This window comes from Aquarana catesbeiana, linkage group LG03 (assembly GCF_042186555.1).
Source record: "Aquarana catesbeiana isolate 2022-GZ linkage group LG03, ASM4218655v1, whole genome shotgun sequence".
NCBI classification, from domain to species: domain Eukaryota; kingdom Metazoa; phylum Chordata; class Amphibia; order Anura; family Ranidae; genus Aquarana; species Aquarana catesbeiana.
The window spans coordinates 732,280,005-732,296,706 of NC_133326.1; the positions used below are offsets into that span (position 1 = coordinate 732,280,005).

The 16,702-nt window shown below is 45.9% G+C and overlaps 1 protein-coding gene across 3 annotated transcripts in view; it reads right to left on the minus strand.

Moving 5' to 3' along the window:
- Window positions 1-1,659: 1,659 nt before the first annotated feature.
- LOC141133833 (activated CDC42 kinase 1-like) overlaps window positions 1,660-16,702 on the minus strand; it is a 30,856-nt gene continuing 15,813 nt past the window's right edge. For all 3 annotated transcript variants that reach the window (XM_073623404.1, XM_073623402.1, XM_073623401.1), the window contains exons 3-14: window positions 11,818-11,888; window positions 11,443-11,664; window positions 11,184-11,336; window positions 10,696-10,973; window positions 10,424-10,550; window positions 10,186-10,332; window positions 9,127-9,221; window positions 8,346-8,504; window positions 8,168-8,259; window positions 5,830-6,239; window positions 4,575-4,670; window positions 1,660-3,870 (exon numbers count right to left, since the gene is read on the minus strand). In XM_073623404.1, the coding sequence (XP_073479505.1) occupies window positions 3,748-3,870; window positions 4,575-4,670; window positions 5,830-6,239; window positions 8,168-8,259; window positions 8,346-8,504; window positions 9,127-9,221; window positions 10,186-10,332; window positions 10,424-10,550; window positions 10,696-10,973; window positions 11,184-11,336; window positions 11,443-11,664; window positions 11,818-11,888 (1,973 nt within the window). In that variant the 3' untranslated portion in view covers window positions 1,660-3,747. The remainder of the gene's footprint in view (window positions 3,871-4,574; window positions 4,671-5,829; window positions 6,240-8,167; window positions 8,260-8,345; window positions 8,505-9,126; window positions 9,222-10,185; window positions 10,333-10,423; window positions 10,551-10,695; window positions 10,974-11,183; window positions 11,337-11,442; window positions 11,665-11,817; window positions 11,889-16,702) is intronic.

Sequence of the window (16,702 nt, forward strand, 5' to 3'; positions counted from 1 at the left end):
GTTAATATTAGGGGTCAATATTAGGGCTAGGGGGTAATATTAGCATTAGGGGTCAATGTTAGGATTAAGGGTTAATATTAGGATTAGGGGTCAATATTAGGGTTAGGGGTTAATATTAGGATTAGGGGTCAATATTAGGGTTAGGGGTTAATATTAGAAATAGGGGTTATGATTAGAGGTCAATGTTAGTGTTAGGTGTTAGGATTACTGATTCATATGAGGGTTAGGGGTCAATATTAGGTTTAGGGGTTTATATTAGGTTGTGGGGTCAATATTAGGATTGGGGGTCAATATTAGGATTAGGGGTCATTATTAGGGCTAGGGGTTAGGATTAGGGGTCAATATTAGGGCTAGGGGTTAGGATTAGGGGTCATTATTAGGGCTAGGGGTTAGGATTAGGGGTCAATATTAGTGTTAGGGGTTAGGATTAGGGTTTCATATGAGGGTTAGGGGTCAATATTAGGTTTAGGGGTTGATATTAGGTTGTGGGGTCAATATTAGGGCACTTTCACACTGAGGCGGGGGGGGGGGGCATTGGTGGTAAAGCTCCACTATTTTTAGCGGCGCTTTTCGGCCGCTAGCGGGGAGCTTTTAACCCCCGCTACCGGCCGAAAAAAGGGTTAAAAGCGCCGGCAAAGTACCGCTGCTTATACACCGCTCCTACAGCGCTGCAAAGATGCTGCTTTCAGGACTTTTTTAATGTTAGAGGCCACTGCTCTGTTAGTTCCTCCTATCTTCTAGAGGATTCTAGAATCATAGTGGAAGAGAAAACAGGGCATGCTGCCTGAATATTTATGGGACCCCAGCCAGCCCAGATGGTGGTGAGAGAACCCATAAATAAGTATTCTATTCGAAGGCTTTTGTTTCTGGAAACATCCCTTGAGGAAGCCCAGGTTAAGGGCGAAACATGTTGGGAACCACATCATTCTTGCTGTATCCATAATGACTGTACTACATGTCGCGGCTGTAAAATTTATTTAAACATTTTTTACCAATGTTAAAATGAAGTTTTTTTCTTTTAAATGTATTTCTTTGGATCCATTTACTAATATATGCACCTTAAAAATCTCATAAATACTTCAATACTTCTTTATCTCAGGGATGTGGTGCTAAATTTGGTGTTTTGTCCATGGTCAAAAAAAAAAGAAGTGCAGAGTGCAGTGTTCCTGGGTCCAGTCCTGCAGGAGGAGACCCCTGGGGCAGAAATCTGGGAGGAAGCTTTTAGAAAGACAGAGGTCAAAGCTAGGCTTAGCTGGGGGGGGGGGGGGGTATTTGCAAGTTCAAGTCCAGGAATCGAGTTGGAGAAGCTCACTGGAGAGAGCCAGGAGGAAGTTGTTGGGAAGGAGTCCAGCTTCCCTATGGTGGTTTGGAGATACAGACAGAAAACAGACAGAGGATCCGGCCCTTCCCAGCAAAAACCTTGTATTTCATTACTGTCAGTGGCCTCATTAGGTAGATTTCCTTTCACTTCCCAAATGGTCACTGGTACAGGAAACGATTAGTAAATCTACCCAGAAAGGGCACAGACAACATTAAAAAAAAAGAAACCCTACAGAGGCTTTCCCTCTTCCTCGTTCAACCCAAAACCACCAAGAAAGTTTTGGCTTAAGTACCACTAACGATTATCTACACCTCACCCCAATAAACCAAAGACAAATGTAGTAGAATAAAAATTTTATTTACCCGAAGTAACGGTGTAAATCTCTATAATGTACAGTATAAATACAATAAATCTCTGCATACATGTAAACCAAGGCTTGTTCGGCCCACGGGTTGATATATACAGGGTTAAATACAGCTATGTACAAACAAGTCAGGCGTGAGAACTCTGCTATGGAAAGACTAGAATGGTGACATTCCTCCGTACTGCGTGCTGGAGGATGGAGCTTCTCAACCTGACATTATCAGTCATCAGTAGAAAATCCTGGAGATACACACAGTGCATGCTGGGAGTTGTACTTCTCCCACACAGTAGTTTTAAAAACAGGTACCTCATCTATCTTTTTAAATGTTTTTTAAATACTTAACTCCATGATTGCACGTAAAAAATACAGTTTATGGTAACACCTCTACCTATATGGCCAAAAGCATGAGGACCCCCCAATGATGGAGTTGAGGCATCTCCCCTGAAGGGTCCCGTTAATACTCCATCATTCAAAGACATTGTAGACAATTGTGCTATTCCAACCTTGTGGTAACAGCTTGGGGAAGACCCCAAAAAGGAGAAGCTCCATAAAGACATGGATTGACCAGTTTGATGTAGAGGAATATAAGTTGTCCCCACAGAGCCCCGACCTCATGGTTTTAGAATAGGATGTCCACCAAGGTGTGATGGTCAGGTGTCCAAAAACTTTTGGCCATATAGTGTGTGATATAATCCCTGAAGAAAAAAAAAATCAGAACACTGTAAGCACAGACTATCTACATATGTATAGGTTCCTCTCACATGTGGACCACCCTCCGTAACCTCACTCTGTAACAGTCTCTTCTAACGGGAACCAAGTTGCCGACCACAAAATGTTGGAGAGCGTTACACCTGCTCCAGCCTGACAATGACCATTTGATCTTTAGGCGCTAAAGTAATTAACACTGGAAAATCCTTCTCTAATTATCAATGAGCCCTTACTATTAGGGCTCTGGTTCCCAACTTTGATGCTTGCCATGAAACCCTTGGGCAGTCAGTGGTGGGAGACTTGGTTTTGTAAAGGAGCTGTAATGACATTGATCTCTAGCATTCTCAAGTAACATGTCCCCACTCTCTGACTGTCTTCTGCAAAATGTCTTCAACCACATGTGTAACATGTCTGCCGTTTCGGGCTGTTCCCTCTAGAACTGTAAGTCTTCAGTCTCTGACAGTCTACTGCAACATTACATATACTTAATATAATGCGCTGCCTTTTGTGGATATCAGAGGCTGCAGTTGAGGCCCCCTTTACTTCACAAGTTGACAACCAGTGTCCTAGAGTAAGATTATTGCTGAGAAATGTGGCACCATCATCCATAGTAGATGATGCTGGGCCCATGTTGGGTATAATCCTTTGCCCATAGTAGATACAGTCAGGCCCATGTTAGGTACCATGCATTGTCCATGGTAGATGATATCAGGTCTGTGTTGGTTACCATCCCTTGTCTATGGAAGAGATATCAGGTCCATATTGGGTACAATCCATTGCTCATAGTAGATTATATGAGGGTTATGTTGGGTATCTTCCATGGTAGATTACATCAGGTAAACATTGGGTACAATCCATTTTCCATGTTAGAAGATGTCAGGTCTACATTGGGTACCATCCTTTGTCCATGGTAGAAGATGTCAGGTCTACATTGGGTATTATCCAAAACACCTGCTCCCCATTAGTCTTGGAAAGCCTTCATACTATTTCACAAAACTGAAGAGTCAATGAAAATCCATCATGGTTACAAGCCAGACCAGATGGCATCATAAAGATTTGAAGAGAGTTCTAAAATTGTAGCTTTTGAGCAGAGGACATCAGAAGTCCAGAATTCAAAAGGAAAGGCGACCAGCACCCCCAAAATCCTGGGCTATTGCTACATGACCTTCGACAGAAGATTATATTTCTGCCCTTGTCCATAATTATTCACCAATATGGAACTCCAGTAAACAGAACAATCATCTAGACAATCCAGGCACTCCTCAGCAGCCTCGTGTCTTTCTGTGTAGACAACACATTTAAAATTGTTCTCTGAGCAGGAAAAACCTTCAATCAGGAGATGTCAAATGTCCCATCAGTGAGGGTGCGGGCGCCGTAGGACGTAGCGGGAAGCGGACTCCAGGTTCCACTTGCATTTATCCAGGATGCGCTGGCATTCATCCTTGCTTAAGCGGCAGATGTTGTAGAGCTGTTCCACCTGGGGAGAGGAAATAATGCGCAACATAAGAACACAACTCAAAAGGTGTAAATCCAATTCCAGTACTAAATTAAACTCGGGGAACCCTCTTGGTGACTGGGACACCTTGCATTAGAGCTTCCTTACAGTTGTACGGGCACCTCTTCTGTACAGACATTGCTTACTCTGATATCACTGCACACTGAGTTTCCCACAATATGCATTAGAAGCTGCAGCAAGTCAGATTTAGCCCGCCTCATTTTCTGGCAGGAGGACACCCAGCATCTACTAGACCAGTGGTCTCCAAGCTGCGTCCCTTTGCTTGCTAAGATCTGGCCCTTGGGGCAGTATTTCATCCACTGATACCAACAATGGGGCATAATTCCTGCCCACTGACACTCATGAAGGGGCATAGTTGCAACCAATGACACCAATGATGGGGAACTATTCCTCCCACTGACAGCAAAGATGGGGCACTATTCCTTCCACTGATGTTGGGACCTTTTCTAATCCCAGTGGACACAGTCCAATACAATCATATTAAACTTCAACTTAAACATAATGACAAGGCAGGGTTGCAGTTCACTCCATTCCTTTTTGAAGTGGTTCTCTGTACAGTTTCATATTCTTTTACTAAAAACTGAAAACCTGAACTTTTGAATGAGCCCTAAAACTAAAAAGAACTCTGATGTAAGCAGTGTGGGGGGCATTTCAAACATGCTCACCTTTAAAGACTGCACGGCCCGCGCTACGTCCCCTCCATAGTTGCGCAGAGCCTCGCGGCTCTCTTCTGTCGTCACTCCATGTACGCACTCCTCCACCTGCACAGCAGAAAACAAGATTAGGTAAATATACACCTACGTTCAGGGGGTGTGAAGTAGGTTTGATGGAAATTTAACGTGGATGTTTGAACTCTGATTTAGACCTTATGGAGTGTTGTAGACCTGAATTCACCAAAAGTCTACAAGATGTTTGCATTCACGGCTGTTAACAAATGGAACTTTGTATTGTGTAATCGGTAATGTTGAACAACCAGTTCTGCTTTGTTGTAGCTGCGATTATTCCCAACAAAGAAAAGCTTCTCAAGCATCTCAGAAGAATTTCAATTGAGTCCCTTATTTCTCTGAAGGCAACTAGAAGAAAGCTGCATTTGACTTGTCTCTGGGCCTGGTGTATCAAGTTCAACTTCAAAGTGAAAGCCTACACTCCGTTGGACCCCAGCCAATCCAGTAGAAGTTAAAGTCCATCATAAATAAAGTTCAATCTGCATCATCAGGCCACAAACCTCCTTCCTGACCTCTAATGGCAGCTTTCGGATATACATATATAAATACTAGATCAGTGCTGGGACAAGGTCATCCAGTGCCTTGGGCCAAGATGCCAAACTACTTTTGGCCTACTACTTTTGGCGACCCTACTCCCAGCAGTCTCTCACTTGTCCAAATCACTGCCGCTGTCACTAATCCTGTCAGCCTTGTAATATAAGGAAGTCCCTCCATCCCTGCAGTAAACCATTGCGCCGAGGAAAGCTGTCCCTCCTGGCCACCCCTTGTCCCAGCCCTGTACTAGATTTAGGAGCAAATCCTGAAAGACATTTTTATCATTGATCATAAGATGGGTCGTTACAAATAGATCCAGTTAGGTTTCTATTGTACGGCAAAAAAATACCCCCTGCCCCCCACCGCCCAAGTGACAAAGGACTGAGCCTTGGGGAGGAGGCAAATTAGAAGATCTTAAACCACAATGTCCATCTTTAAGCTACCATAAGCAGTACATCCCACTCCAGCTCTCCTCCAGCCAAACATAATGGTCTTGGGTCTCTAAGCCAAAAGTATACAAGGAGCCTTTGCAAATACCAGCCAGTGCCTCCCCCTGAGTGATGAAGGGGGAAGTCCATGGTACAGGATGACAGATGAATTGGGACCATCATCAGTCTACACTAAGTTTTACACCAACACACAGATCTCTCAGTCTCCTCACCTCTTTAATCTTCTTTTGAAGTTCAGCATCTGCATTGATGGCTCTGTACCCCGCTGGTTTACTTTCTGCCGGCAGACGAGGGACCGGGTTCGTCTCTCCTGGAACTGGGACCGAAGAAGATGGGAATTTATCATTTTTGCGAATCATCTGTTGCATGGAGTGATCCACTGTAGGGGGGCCAAGAAACCGATCCTTAGGAGATGACATTTTTGGTTTGGGAGGAGGTAGGGGTCGGGTGTTGGCCAGCATACGCCGCGGTGGAAGGTCGCTCATTCTTCTTGGGGATGGATCACGAGGTGGTGATGCTATGCTCTCCAGATCCCGCCCACGTTGCTTGGGTGTGTGGTGGCTTTGTGGCTTGCTGTTCATCAAGTCAAAGTCAGATAGGGACTCCAAACTTCTAGACAGACCTGTGGGTAGAAGTCAGAGCAGGTGAGAGGAGAGAAATGGAGAGAATGAGAAAATTGGGGACAATAAGAGCTACAAAGTTATAGAATAGAGGGGAAGAATGGAGAGGATGACAGTAAGGAGAGGATGGATGGAGAGGATGACATTAGGGAGAGGGTGGATGGGAAGGATGACATTAAAGAGAGGAAGGATGGAGAAGATGACAGTAGGGTGAGGAAGGATGGAGAGGATGACAATAAGGAGAAGAAGAGGATGGAGATGATGACAGTAAAGAGAGGAGGGGTGGAAAGGATGACATTAGGGACAGGATAGAGGGAGAGGATGACAGCAAGGAGAAGGATGGAGAGGATGACAAAGGGTTGAGGATGGAGAGAAAGGAAGGAAGGAGAGAATGACAATAAGCAGAGGATGACATAAGGGAAAGGATGGAGGGAGAGGAAGGATGGAGAGGATGACAATAAGCAGAGGATGACATTAGGGAGAGGATGGATGGAGAGGGTGACAGTAAGGAGAAGTTGGGTGGAGAGGATGACATTAGGGGGAGGATGACAGCAAGGAGAGGAAGGATGGAGAACATGACAGTAAGGAGAGGAAGGATGGAGAAGATGAAAGTAAAGGAGAAGATGGATGGAGAGGATGACCAGATGGAGAGTAAGGATGAGCTCAGGTGTGTTCGTAACTCCACGTGCCCGCCCCTGCCAGGAAGCTGACACACCACAGCGCTAATCACAGGTAGTGAGACATTTCTAGATCTGTGCAGCCGTGGATTGGGAAATGTCTCACTACCTCTGATTAGAGATGCGGAGTGTCAGCTTCCTGGCGGGCGTGGGCATGTGGAGTTGGGAATACGCCTGAGCTCATTCTTAATGGAGAGGATGACAGTAAGGAGAAGATGGATGGAGAGGATGAGAGCAAGGAGAAGATGGATGGAGAGGATGAGAGCAAGGAGAAGAAGGATGGAGAGGATGAGAGCAAGGAGAAGAAGGATGGAGAGGATGACAGCAAGGAGAAGAAGGATGGAGAGGATGACAGCAAGTAGAAGAAGGATGGAGAGGATGAGAGCAAGGAGAAGAAGGATGGAGAGGTTGAGAGCAAGGAGAAGAAGGATGGAGAGGATGAGAGCAAGGAGAAGAAGGATGGAGAGGATGAGAGCAAGGAGAAGAAGGATGGAGAGGATGAGAGCAAGGAGAAGAAGGATGGAGAGGATGAGAGCAAGGAGAAGAAGGATGGAGAGGATGAGAGCAAGGAGAAGAAGGATGGAGAGGATGACAGTAAGGAGAAGAAGGATGGAGAGGATGAGAGCAAGGAGAAGAAGGATGGAGAGGATGAGATCCAGGAGAAGAAGGAGAAGAAGGATGGAGAGGATGAGATCAAGGAGAAGAAGGAGAAGAAGGATGGAGAGGATGAGAGCAAGGAGAAGAAGGAGAAGAAGGATGGAGAGGATGAGTTCAAGGAGAAGAAGGAGAAGAAGGATGGAGAGGATGAGATCAAGGAGAAGAAGGAGAAGAAGGATGGAGAGGATGAGAGCAAGGAGAAGAAGGATGGAGAGGATGAGAGCAAGGAGAAGAAGGATGGAGAGGATGAGAGCAAGGAGAAGGATGGAGAGGATGAGAGCAAGGAGAAGAGGGATGGAGAGGATGACAGCAAGTAGAAGGATGGAGAGGATGACAGCAAGGAGAAGATGGATGTGGAGGATGACAAGATGGAGAGGATGACAGTAAGGAGAGGATGGATGGAGAGGATGACAGTTAGGTGAGGATGGATATGATCATTCAATAGACATGTGTCTATTATTGACCCAACAACTTATGTAACTATGAAGACAAGTAGAGGAAAAAAGGAATGAAGAAAACAAAGGATGGAAGGAAGGGTGACGATGAAAAGGGAAGTGAAAGAATGAGGGTAATGGTTGCTTCCAGGAGACACCTACGTTGCATACGAAGCATCATGTCCTCAGCTTTGATGCGATTAGCAGCACCCCCTCCTGCTCTCCGTTGACCTTCTTTTGCTCGGATTCTTTTGCTGAAAGAAACAAAAAGTTCATGAGTATATGGTGGGAGGAGATATGTATTATTGTCTTCTTGATCCAGAGGCATTGAGGCACTTACTTATTTTCTGCATCCACATGAGAGATCTTCCCAAGATTGCTCGACAAGCTGATAGAGTTTCGGGAGCGTGCCAAGTCCTCCGGAGAGATGACGGCAGAGGGGAATGGTCCAATCCTAACAGTCCGCTGATTCTGTCCTCTCCAGGGCTGAGAGTCTGACCTGGAAGAAGCAAATCAGAGCCATGTGATTCATGATTACCAAGCAGGTGAATCACTTTAGGGTTGATTTACTAAAACTGGAGAGTGCAAAATCAGGATCAGCTGTGCATGGTAGCCAATCAGCTTCTAAATTCAGCTTGTTCAATTAAGCTTTGACAAAAAAATCCGGAATCTGATTGGTTTCCTTGCAGAGCTGCACCAGATTTTGCACTCTCCATTTTTAGTAAATCAACCCCTTTGTCCCATTTAAATTACAGCGCCTCTGGGATTCTCCCACCGCCAGGCCTACAAACAGGCAGGGGGCTCCAGGACAAGTCTAAACAATTCTGAGGGGGGGGGGGATTTTATCTGCAGGCTCGCCTGGCAATGGGCATAAACTTTCAGGAAGAGCTGAAAAATGTGGCTAGGGAAAGGGAAGCTGGGAATGATTGGCCTGCATCCTTCTAATCAGATGAATCACAACACATGATGAATAATGGCTGAATGGCCAGTTATGAATGATAAAATAAATAACAGAAGACAGGTCATGATTTCTAGACCAATGAATGACCAGTAATGAAATAAACAATGGATAGATAAACAATGGATGATGAAGGTCCATGGGAATTAGTTTAATGCCTTACCCAACATCAATGACGGTGACAACGTCCCCAGCATTCAGTGGCAGCCAAGAGGGATTGTTCACTTCTTGCAGAACACGAACCTCTTGTGGTTTCACCTGAAGAGATAAGTTGACCATAAGATAATGAACTAAGAACAGTGGTCAAATAAGAAATGGGCTTGGTGGAGGAATAGGAAGTATTGAGCCTTAGAACCATAGACATGGCTGTATGAGAATTTTGCCAATAAATTGAGCTATAAGCATGATTGGATTATTTAGATATCTAAAAAGAGGACTTTATTAGGGACGGATTTCTGGAATTCTTTGGAAGGGACAGGGATGGAGATGCACTATATGGCCAAACATTTTGGACACCTGACCATAACACCTGTATGATCTTGTTGGACATCCCATTCCAAAACCCTGAGGGTGAATATGGAGTTTCCTCCAACAGCTTTTCCAACAGCTCTTCTGGAAAGACTTTCAACAAGATTTTGGAGGGTGTCTATGGGGATTTGAGCCCATTTGTGAGGTCAGGTACTGTTGTCAGATAAGAAATCCTGGATCACAATTAGTGTTGGATATCCTATACTAAAACCATAGTCATTAATATGGAGTTGCCCCCATTGGATCAATAACAGCCTCCACTCCACTGGGAAGGCTTTCCACAAGATTTTGGAGGGTGTCTATGGAAATCTGATTCCATTTCTGAGGGCATCAGGTACAGATGTTGGATGAGTAGGCCTGGCTCACAACTGGCCTTCTCATCCATTCCAAAGGTGCTCAGTAGGGTTGAGGTCAGGGCTCTGTGCAGGACACTTGGGTTCCTCCACACTGGTTAAACCATATCTTTATGGAGCTGGCTTTGTACATGGGGGGAGCACAGTCACGATGGAACAGAAAAGGGTCTTCAGACTATTACCAGAGGTTTCAAAGGGCACAATTGTCTACAATGTCTTTGCATGATGTTGTATTAACAAGACCCTTTACTTGAACCCACCTGAGTGGCATCATTTGTTCATATACTGTATGGAACACGTAGGGTAGAGCAAGGGTGATACTGGATATATATTTCACTTACATCTTGGAGAAGGCTGATGAGAGTGGTGAAATTAGGCCTCTGTTCAGGTTTGTGTGCCCAACACTTCATCATGATGTTGTACAAAGCGAGAGGACAATCATCTGGATGTTCCAATCGTTCTCCTTCTCGGTCAATCTTCATTAAAATCTGGAGACATGAACACAGATCTATAAAGTTTGGTTCTGTGAGACTTACGGATAAATGTTGAAACTGAAACTCTATGAGAGCACCAAGTTACCTGTCTCCCAGCAAGGCCCAACCAGGGCTCCTGTCCATAGGTGAACATTTCCCACATGGTGACTCCAAACATCCAGACATCTGATGAGTGTGAGAAGGTACCAATCTTCAAACTTTCTGGTGAACACCTGTCACAAAGAAGGCAAATAGTGGGCAAATTAGTGATTTGAGATTCACAGAGATTACCCAACATTAGTTCTGATGAGCATCCTTAACCTCCCACCATAGGATTGATCCACTACTACCCTACTATGTTCTCACTCCCTTCCTCACCATGCAAAGGGTATCCTACGGTGAGCAGACATGATGTATTGTTCATCGTTCGCCCTCAGCGCTCTTGTCAGGCCAAAATCACCGATCTTTACCATTTCTTCACTCATGAGCAGGACATTCCGTGTTGCCAGATCCCTGTGGATGAACTTCTGGTTTTCAAGGTAGCTCATCCCAGAGGCGATCTGGACGGAGTACGACCACAAGAGCTGCAGAGGATATGCTCCATAGCGAGAACGCAGAGCATCATGTAGAGATCCGAGAGGTGCCAACTCTGTGACCTGAGATGGAAGAAGGAAAGACACAAGAGGGTAATTATCCAGCTACATACATCACATCCCCATTTCCCTTGCTGGAGGGAGGGGACAAACCAAGTGTCACCCTGCTGTTGTGTGTCACCCTGACGGAGGGGGGGGGGCAGACTTAGAGTCCCCTCTTGCATTAACCTGGTGTGGATAAAATGACCCCATTAAAGAGAACCAACCACTCACCATTTTCATTGGCTGGGTCAGAACTACCCCATAGAGTCGGATGAGATGTTTGTGATCCAGGGCATACATGGAATTCACTTCTTGCAGGAAGTCCTGAAGAATTTCAGGGTCAGAGCTGGCATCTGTACGGAGGGTTTTCACAGCAACATTCACCTGAAAAAGACAAAGCCGGTGAATAAGACCACTGCAGAGTAACAGGACATGATAGGAGGACCGAGAGCTCAGGGAACTGGAAGAGATATAGGAAGAGGATACTCACTGTCCTTCCACCGGGAATCCTCCACTCTCCTCTACGGACCACCCCAAAGCAACCATCCCCCAGACGCTCCATCAGGTGCAGGTCTCGGTCATTGATCAGACACTTCAAGGAGTAGTCACTTTCCCCACGATGGGAGGAGGGCGACATGGAAAAGGTGGGGGGTGAGGAGTTGTCCATATCTGAGGGTGATTCGGGGCTTTCAGAGCCTCTGTTTGCAAACATCTAAAGAGGAGAAAAAGAAGACAATAATTAGAGCAGGTTCTGGATGTCTTATGACTTCTTTAAAGGATTTCCCAACAGTAGTTTGTGTCTCTGCCCCTCCCACAATGGTGAGCTTAGTAGTATGTGTCCTTGCCGCTCCCACAAAGCGCTCACCTTGTACATCCATGTTTTGGGGCGGATGGGTGGCTTCCTTCGCTTTAAAGCTTCTAAGAGTCTTCTCTGAGCTGAAAAACATAACACGGCAAGTCAGGCGTAAGGCATGAGGCACTGCAGCTCCTCCACATTCATTTAAAGTGAACTGGTAATTTGGAGATCTTGTAACTCCTTGACCTGGGTAGAGGTAGTAGCACTGTATTGTGGGATATGAGGAGATCTAAGCTACAACTGCCAATATATCCTCATTGCAAAACCACCAACAATACTTTATTACAGATACAGACCAGCTTCTGACCTGTAAGCACTAAGCATAAGCCATGGCCGCTGCAGGACCTACTCAAACTGAAAGCCAAGTGCAATTTGCATTCCGGATGGTGACTCTGCCTGGGTTCCATCCACCAAGGGTTTGGTAAATTTTGTTTGAAAATTGGCAAACCCAAAGTTAAAGGCTAATCTAGTGGGGGGACAGGAGTAGGCAAATCTTGTTTGAAATTCAGAGAACCCGAATGTAGTGGCAAATCCCAAAGAAGTCAATGGGGAAGGGAAGGGAGGAATGATCGGGAGGGTTACATATCTTGTTGCAAAATTTTTTGAATTTTTTCATCAAAAGATGACATTTTAATTCTTTTAATTTTGCTTTTTTTTCCCCTCCAGCTGTTTACTTCTCACCATCTTCTGACACTTTGTCTCCATTACAGTCTCTTGTGTTATAAATCTGGGGAAGGGCAGCGGAGGAGATTGAAGTAAAGAGAAGGGAGATGGGTTCCTTTTGGGACCTGTGTGTGTCCGGGTTGTAGGATGACACATCCAATCCATCGATATCTCACACCTCATTAAATGCTAAGCGGTGACCTCATTCCTGGAGGAACCGGGTCATGTGACACACCTGAGTCACCTGGTACACGTGAGAACGTTCTGTGACAACTGGTAGAATAACATAAACACGCATGGGGGGGGGACATTATGTAATGTACAGTATGAAGATAACTTTCCCAATCATGGTCCAACCCCCTTCCATGTCTCCGGAGAAACTATTATTGTTATTAATCATCAGAGAAGGAGCGCAGGGTGCAGCATGGGGACACCGTGAACTCAGCTGCCTGGGACACACATGTCAGAGATAACAATGGGGGGGGACGGGGAGGAAGAGTAGGGGTGTCACAGCAAATTATTCACCTCCAAGGAGATGCCAGGGATGCCATACTTCATACAACCGGCTGCATGGAGCCTGACCTTACAAAGTGTTCTACATATGGCCGGCCAGTGACAATACTCTACATATGGCCGGCCAGTGACAATACTCTACATATGGCCGGCCAGTGACAATACTTGACATATAACCAGTCAATGGCCGGCCAGCGACAATACTCTTCATATGGCTGGCCAATGACAATACTCTACATATGGCCAGGCTAGTGACAATACTCTTCATATGGCCTGGCTAGTGACAATACTCTTCATATGACAATACTCTTCATATGGCCGGCTAGTGACAATACTCTACATATGACAATACTCTTCATATGGCCTGGCTAGTGACAATACTCTTCATATGACAACACTCTTCATATGGCCGGCTAGTGACAATACTCTACATATGGCTGGCCAATGACAATACTCTACATATGGCTGGCCAATGACAATACTCTACATATGGCCGGCTGTTGACAATACTCTTCATATGGCCGGCTGTTGACAATACTCTTCATATGGCCGGCCAGTGACAATACTCGACATATGGCCAGCCAGTGACAATACTCGACATATGGCCAGCCAGTGACAATACTCGACATATGGCCGGCCAGTGACAATACTCTACATATGGCCGGCCAGTGACAATACTCTACATATGGCCGGCCAATGACAGTACACTACATATGGCCGGCCAATGACAGTACACTACATATAACCAGTCAATGACCGCCTAGTGACAATACTCTACATATGGCCAGCCAGTGACAATACTCGACATATGGCCGGACAGTGACAATACTCGACATATGGCCAGCCAGTGACAATACTCGACATATGGCCGGACAGTGACAGTACACTACATATAACCAGTCAATGGCTGGCCAATGACAATACTCTACATATGGCTGGCCAATGACAATACTCTAAATATGGCTGGCCAAGGACAATACTCTACATATAGCTGGCCAATGACAATACTCTACATATGGCTGGCCAATGACAATACTCTTCTTATGGCCGGCTAGTGACAATATTCTTCTTATGGCCGGCCAGTGACAATACTCTACATATGGCCGGCCAGTGACAATACTCTACATATGGCCGGCCAGTGACAATACTCTACATATGGCCGGCCAGTGACAATACTCTACATATGGCCGGCCAGTGACAATACTCTACATATGGCCGGCCAGTGACAATACTCTGCATATGGCCGGCCAAAGACAGTACACTACATATGGCCGGCCAATGACAGTACACTACATATAACCAGTCAATAACCGCCTAGTGACAATACTCTACATATGACCAGCCAGTAAAGTAGTGAGTGTACAGCTTGTATAACAGTGTAAATTTGCTGTCCCCTCAAAATAACTCAACACACAGCCATTAATGTCTAAACCACTGGCAACAAAAGTGAGTACACCCCTAAGTCTAAATGTCCAAATTGGGCCCAATTAGCCATTTTCCCTGCCCGGTGTCATGTGACTCGTTAGTGTTACAAGGGCTCAGGTGTGAATGGGCAGCAGATGTGTTAAATTTGGTGTTATCGCTCTCACTCTCTCATACTGGTCACTGGAAGCTCAACATGGCACCTCATGGCAAAGAACACTCTGAGAATCTGAAGAAAGATATGTTGCTCTACATAAGGATGGCCTAGGCTATAGGAAGATTGCCAAGACCCTGAAACTAAGCTGCAGCACAGTGGCCAGGACCATACAGCGGTATAACAGGACAGGTTCCACTCAGAACAGGCCTCTCCATGGTCGACCAAAGCAGTTGAGCGCACGTGCTCAGCGTCATATCCAGAGGTTGTCTTTGGGAAATAGACGTATGAGTGCTGCCAGCATTGCTGCAGAGGTTGAAGGGATGGGGGGTCAGCCTGTCAGTGACATACTGAAGCAGAGCATGATCCCCTCCCTTCAGAGACTGGGCAGCAGGGCAGTATTCCAACATGATAATGACCCCAAACACACCTCAAAGATGACCACTGCCTTGCTAAAGAAGCTGAGGGTAAAGGTGATGGACTGGCCAAGCATGTCTCCAGACCTAAACCCTATTAAGCATCTGTGGGACATCCTCAAACGGAAGGTGGAGGAGCACAAGGTCTCTAACATCCACCAGCTCTGTGATGTTGTCATGGAGGAGTAGAAGAGGACTCCAGTGGCAACCTGTGAAGCTCTGGTGAACTCCATGCCCAAGAGGGTTAAGGCAGCACTGGAAGATAATGGTGGCCACACAAAATATTGCCATTTGGGCCCAATTTGGACATTTTTACTTAGGGGTGTACTCAATTTTGTTGCCAGCGGTTTAGACATTAATGGCTGTGTGTTGAGTTATTTTGAGGGGACAGCAAATTTACACTGTTATACAAGCTGTACACTCACTACTTTACATTGTAGCAAAGTGTCATTTCTTCAGTGTTGTCACATGAAAAGATAGAATAAAATATTTACAAAAATGTGAGGGGTGTACTCACTTTTGTGAGATACTGTATGATGGAACAGTGACAGTACTCTACATATGACCCTCCAGTGACAGTACTCTACATATGACCCTCCAGTGACAGTATTCTACATATGACCCTGCTGTGTCAATACTCTACATATGACCGGCAAGTGACAGTACTTCACATATCACCCTCCAGTGACAGTACTCTACTTATGACCGGATAATGCTTCACATATATCTGGCCAGTAACAGTACTCCACATATGGCCGGCTAGTGATGGTACCCCACATATGGCCGGCTAGTGATGGTACCCCACATATGGCCGGCTAGTGACAGGACTACACATATGACCCTCCAGTGACAGTACTACATATATGACCCTCCAATGACAGTACTACACATATGGCTGGCCAGTGACAGTACTCCACATATGGCCAGTCAGTGACAGTACTCCACATATGACCCCCCCAGTGACAGTACTCAACATATGACCCCCCAGTGAGAGTACTCCACATATGACCCCCCCCCCCCCCAGTGACAGTACTCAACATATGACCCCCCAGTGAGAGTACTCCACATATGACCCCCCCCAGTGACAGTACTCCACATATGACAAGCCAGTGACAGTACTCCACATATGACCCCCCAGTGAGAGTACTCCACATATGACCCCCTCCAGTGACAGTACTCCACATATGACCCCCTCCAGTGACAGTACTCCACATATGACCCCCTCCAGTGATAGTACTCCACATATGACTCCCCCCCCAGTGACAGTACTCCACATATGACAAGCCAGTGACAGTACTCCACATATAACCCCCCCCCCAGTGACAGTACTCAACATATAACCCCCCCCCAGTGACAGTACTCCACATATGACCCCCCAGTGACAGTACTCCACATATGACCCCCCCCCCAGTGACAGTACTCCACATATGACAAGCCAGTGACAGTACTCCACATATAACCCCCCCAGTGACAGTACTACACATATGACCCCCCAGTGACAGTACTACACATATGACCCCCTCCAGTGACAGTACTCCACATATGACCCCCCAGTGACAGTACTACACATATGACCCCCTCCAGTGACAGTACTCCACATATGACCCCCCAGTGACAGTACTACACATATGACCCCCTCCAGTGACAGTACTCCACATATGACCCCCCCCAGTGACAGTACTCCACATATGACCCCCTCCAGTGACAGTACTCCACATATGACCCC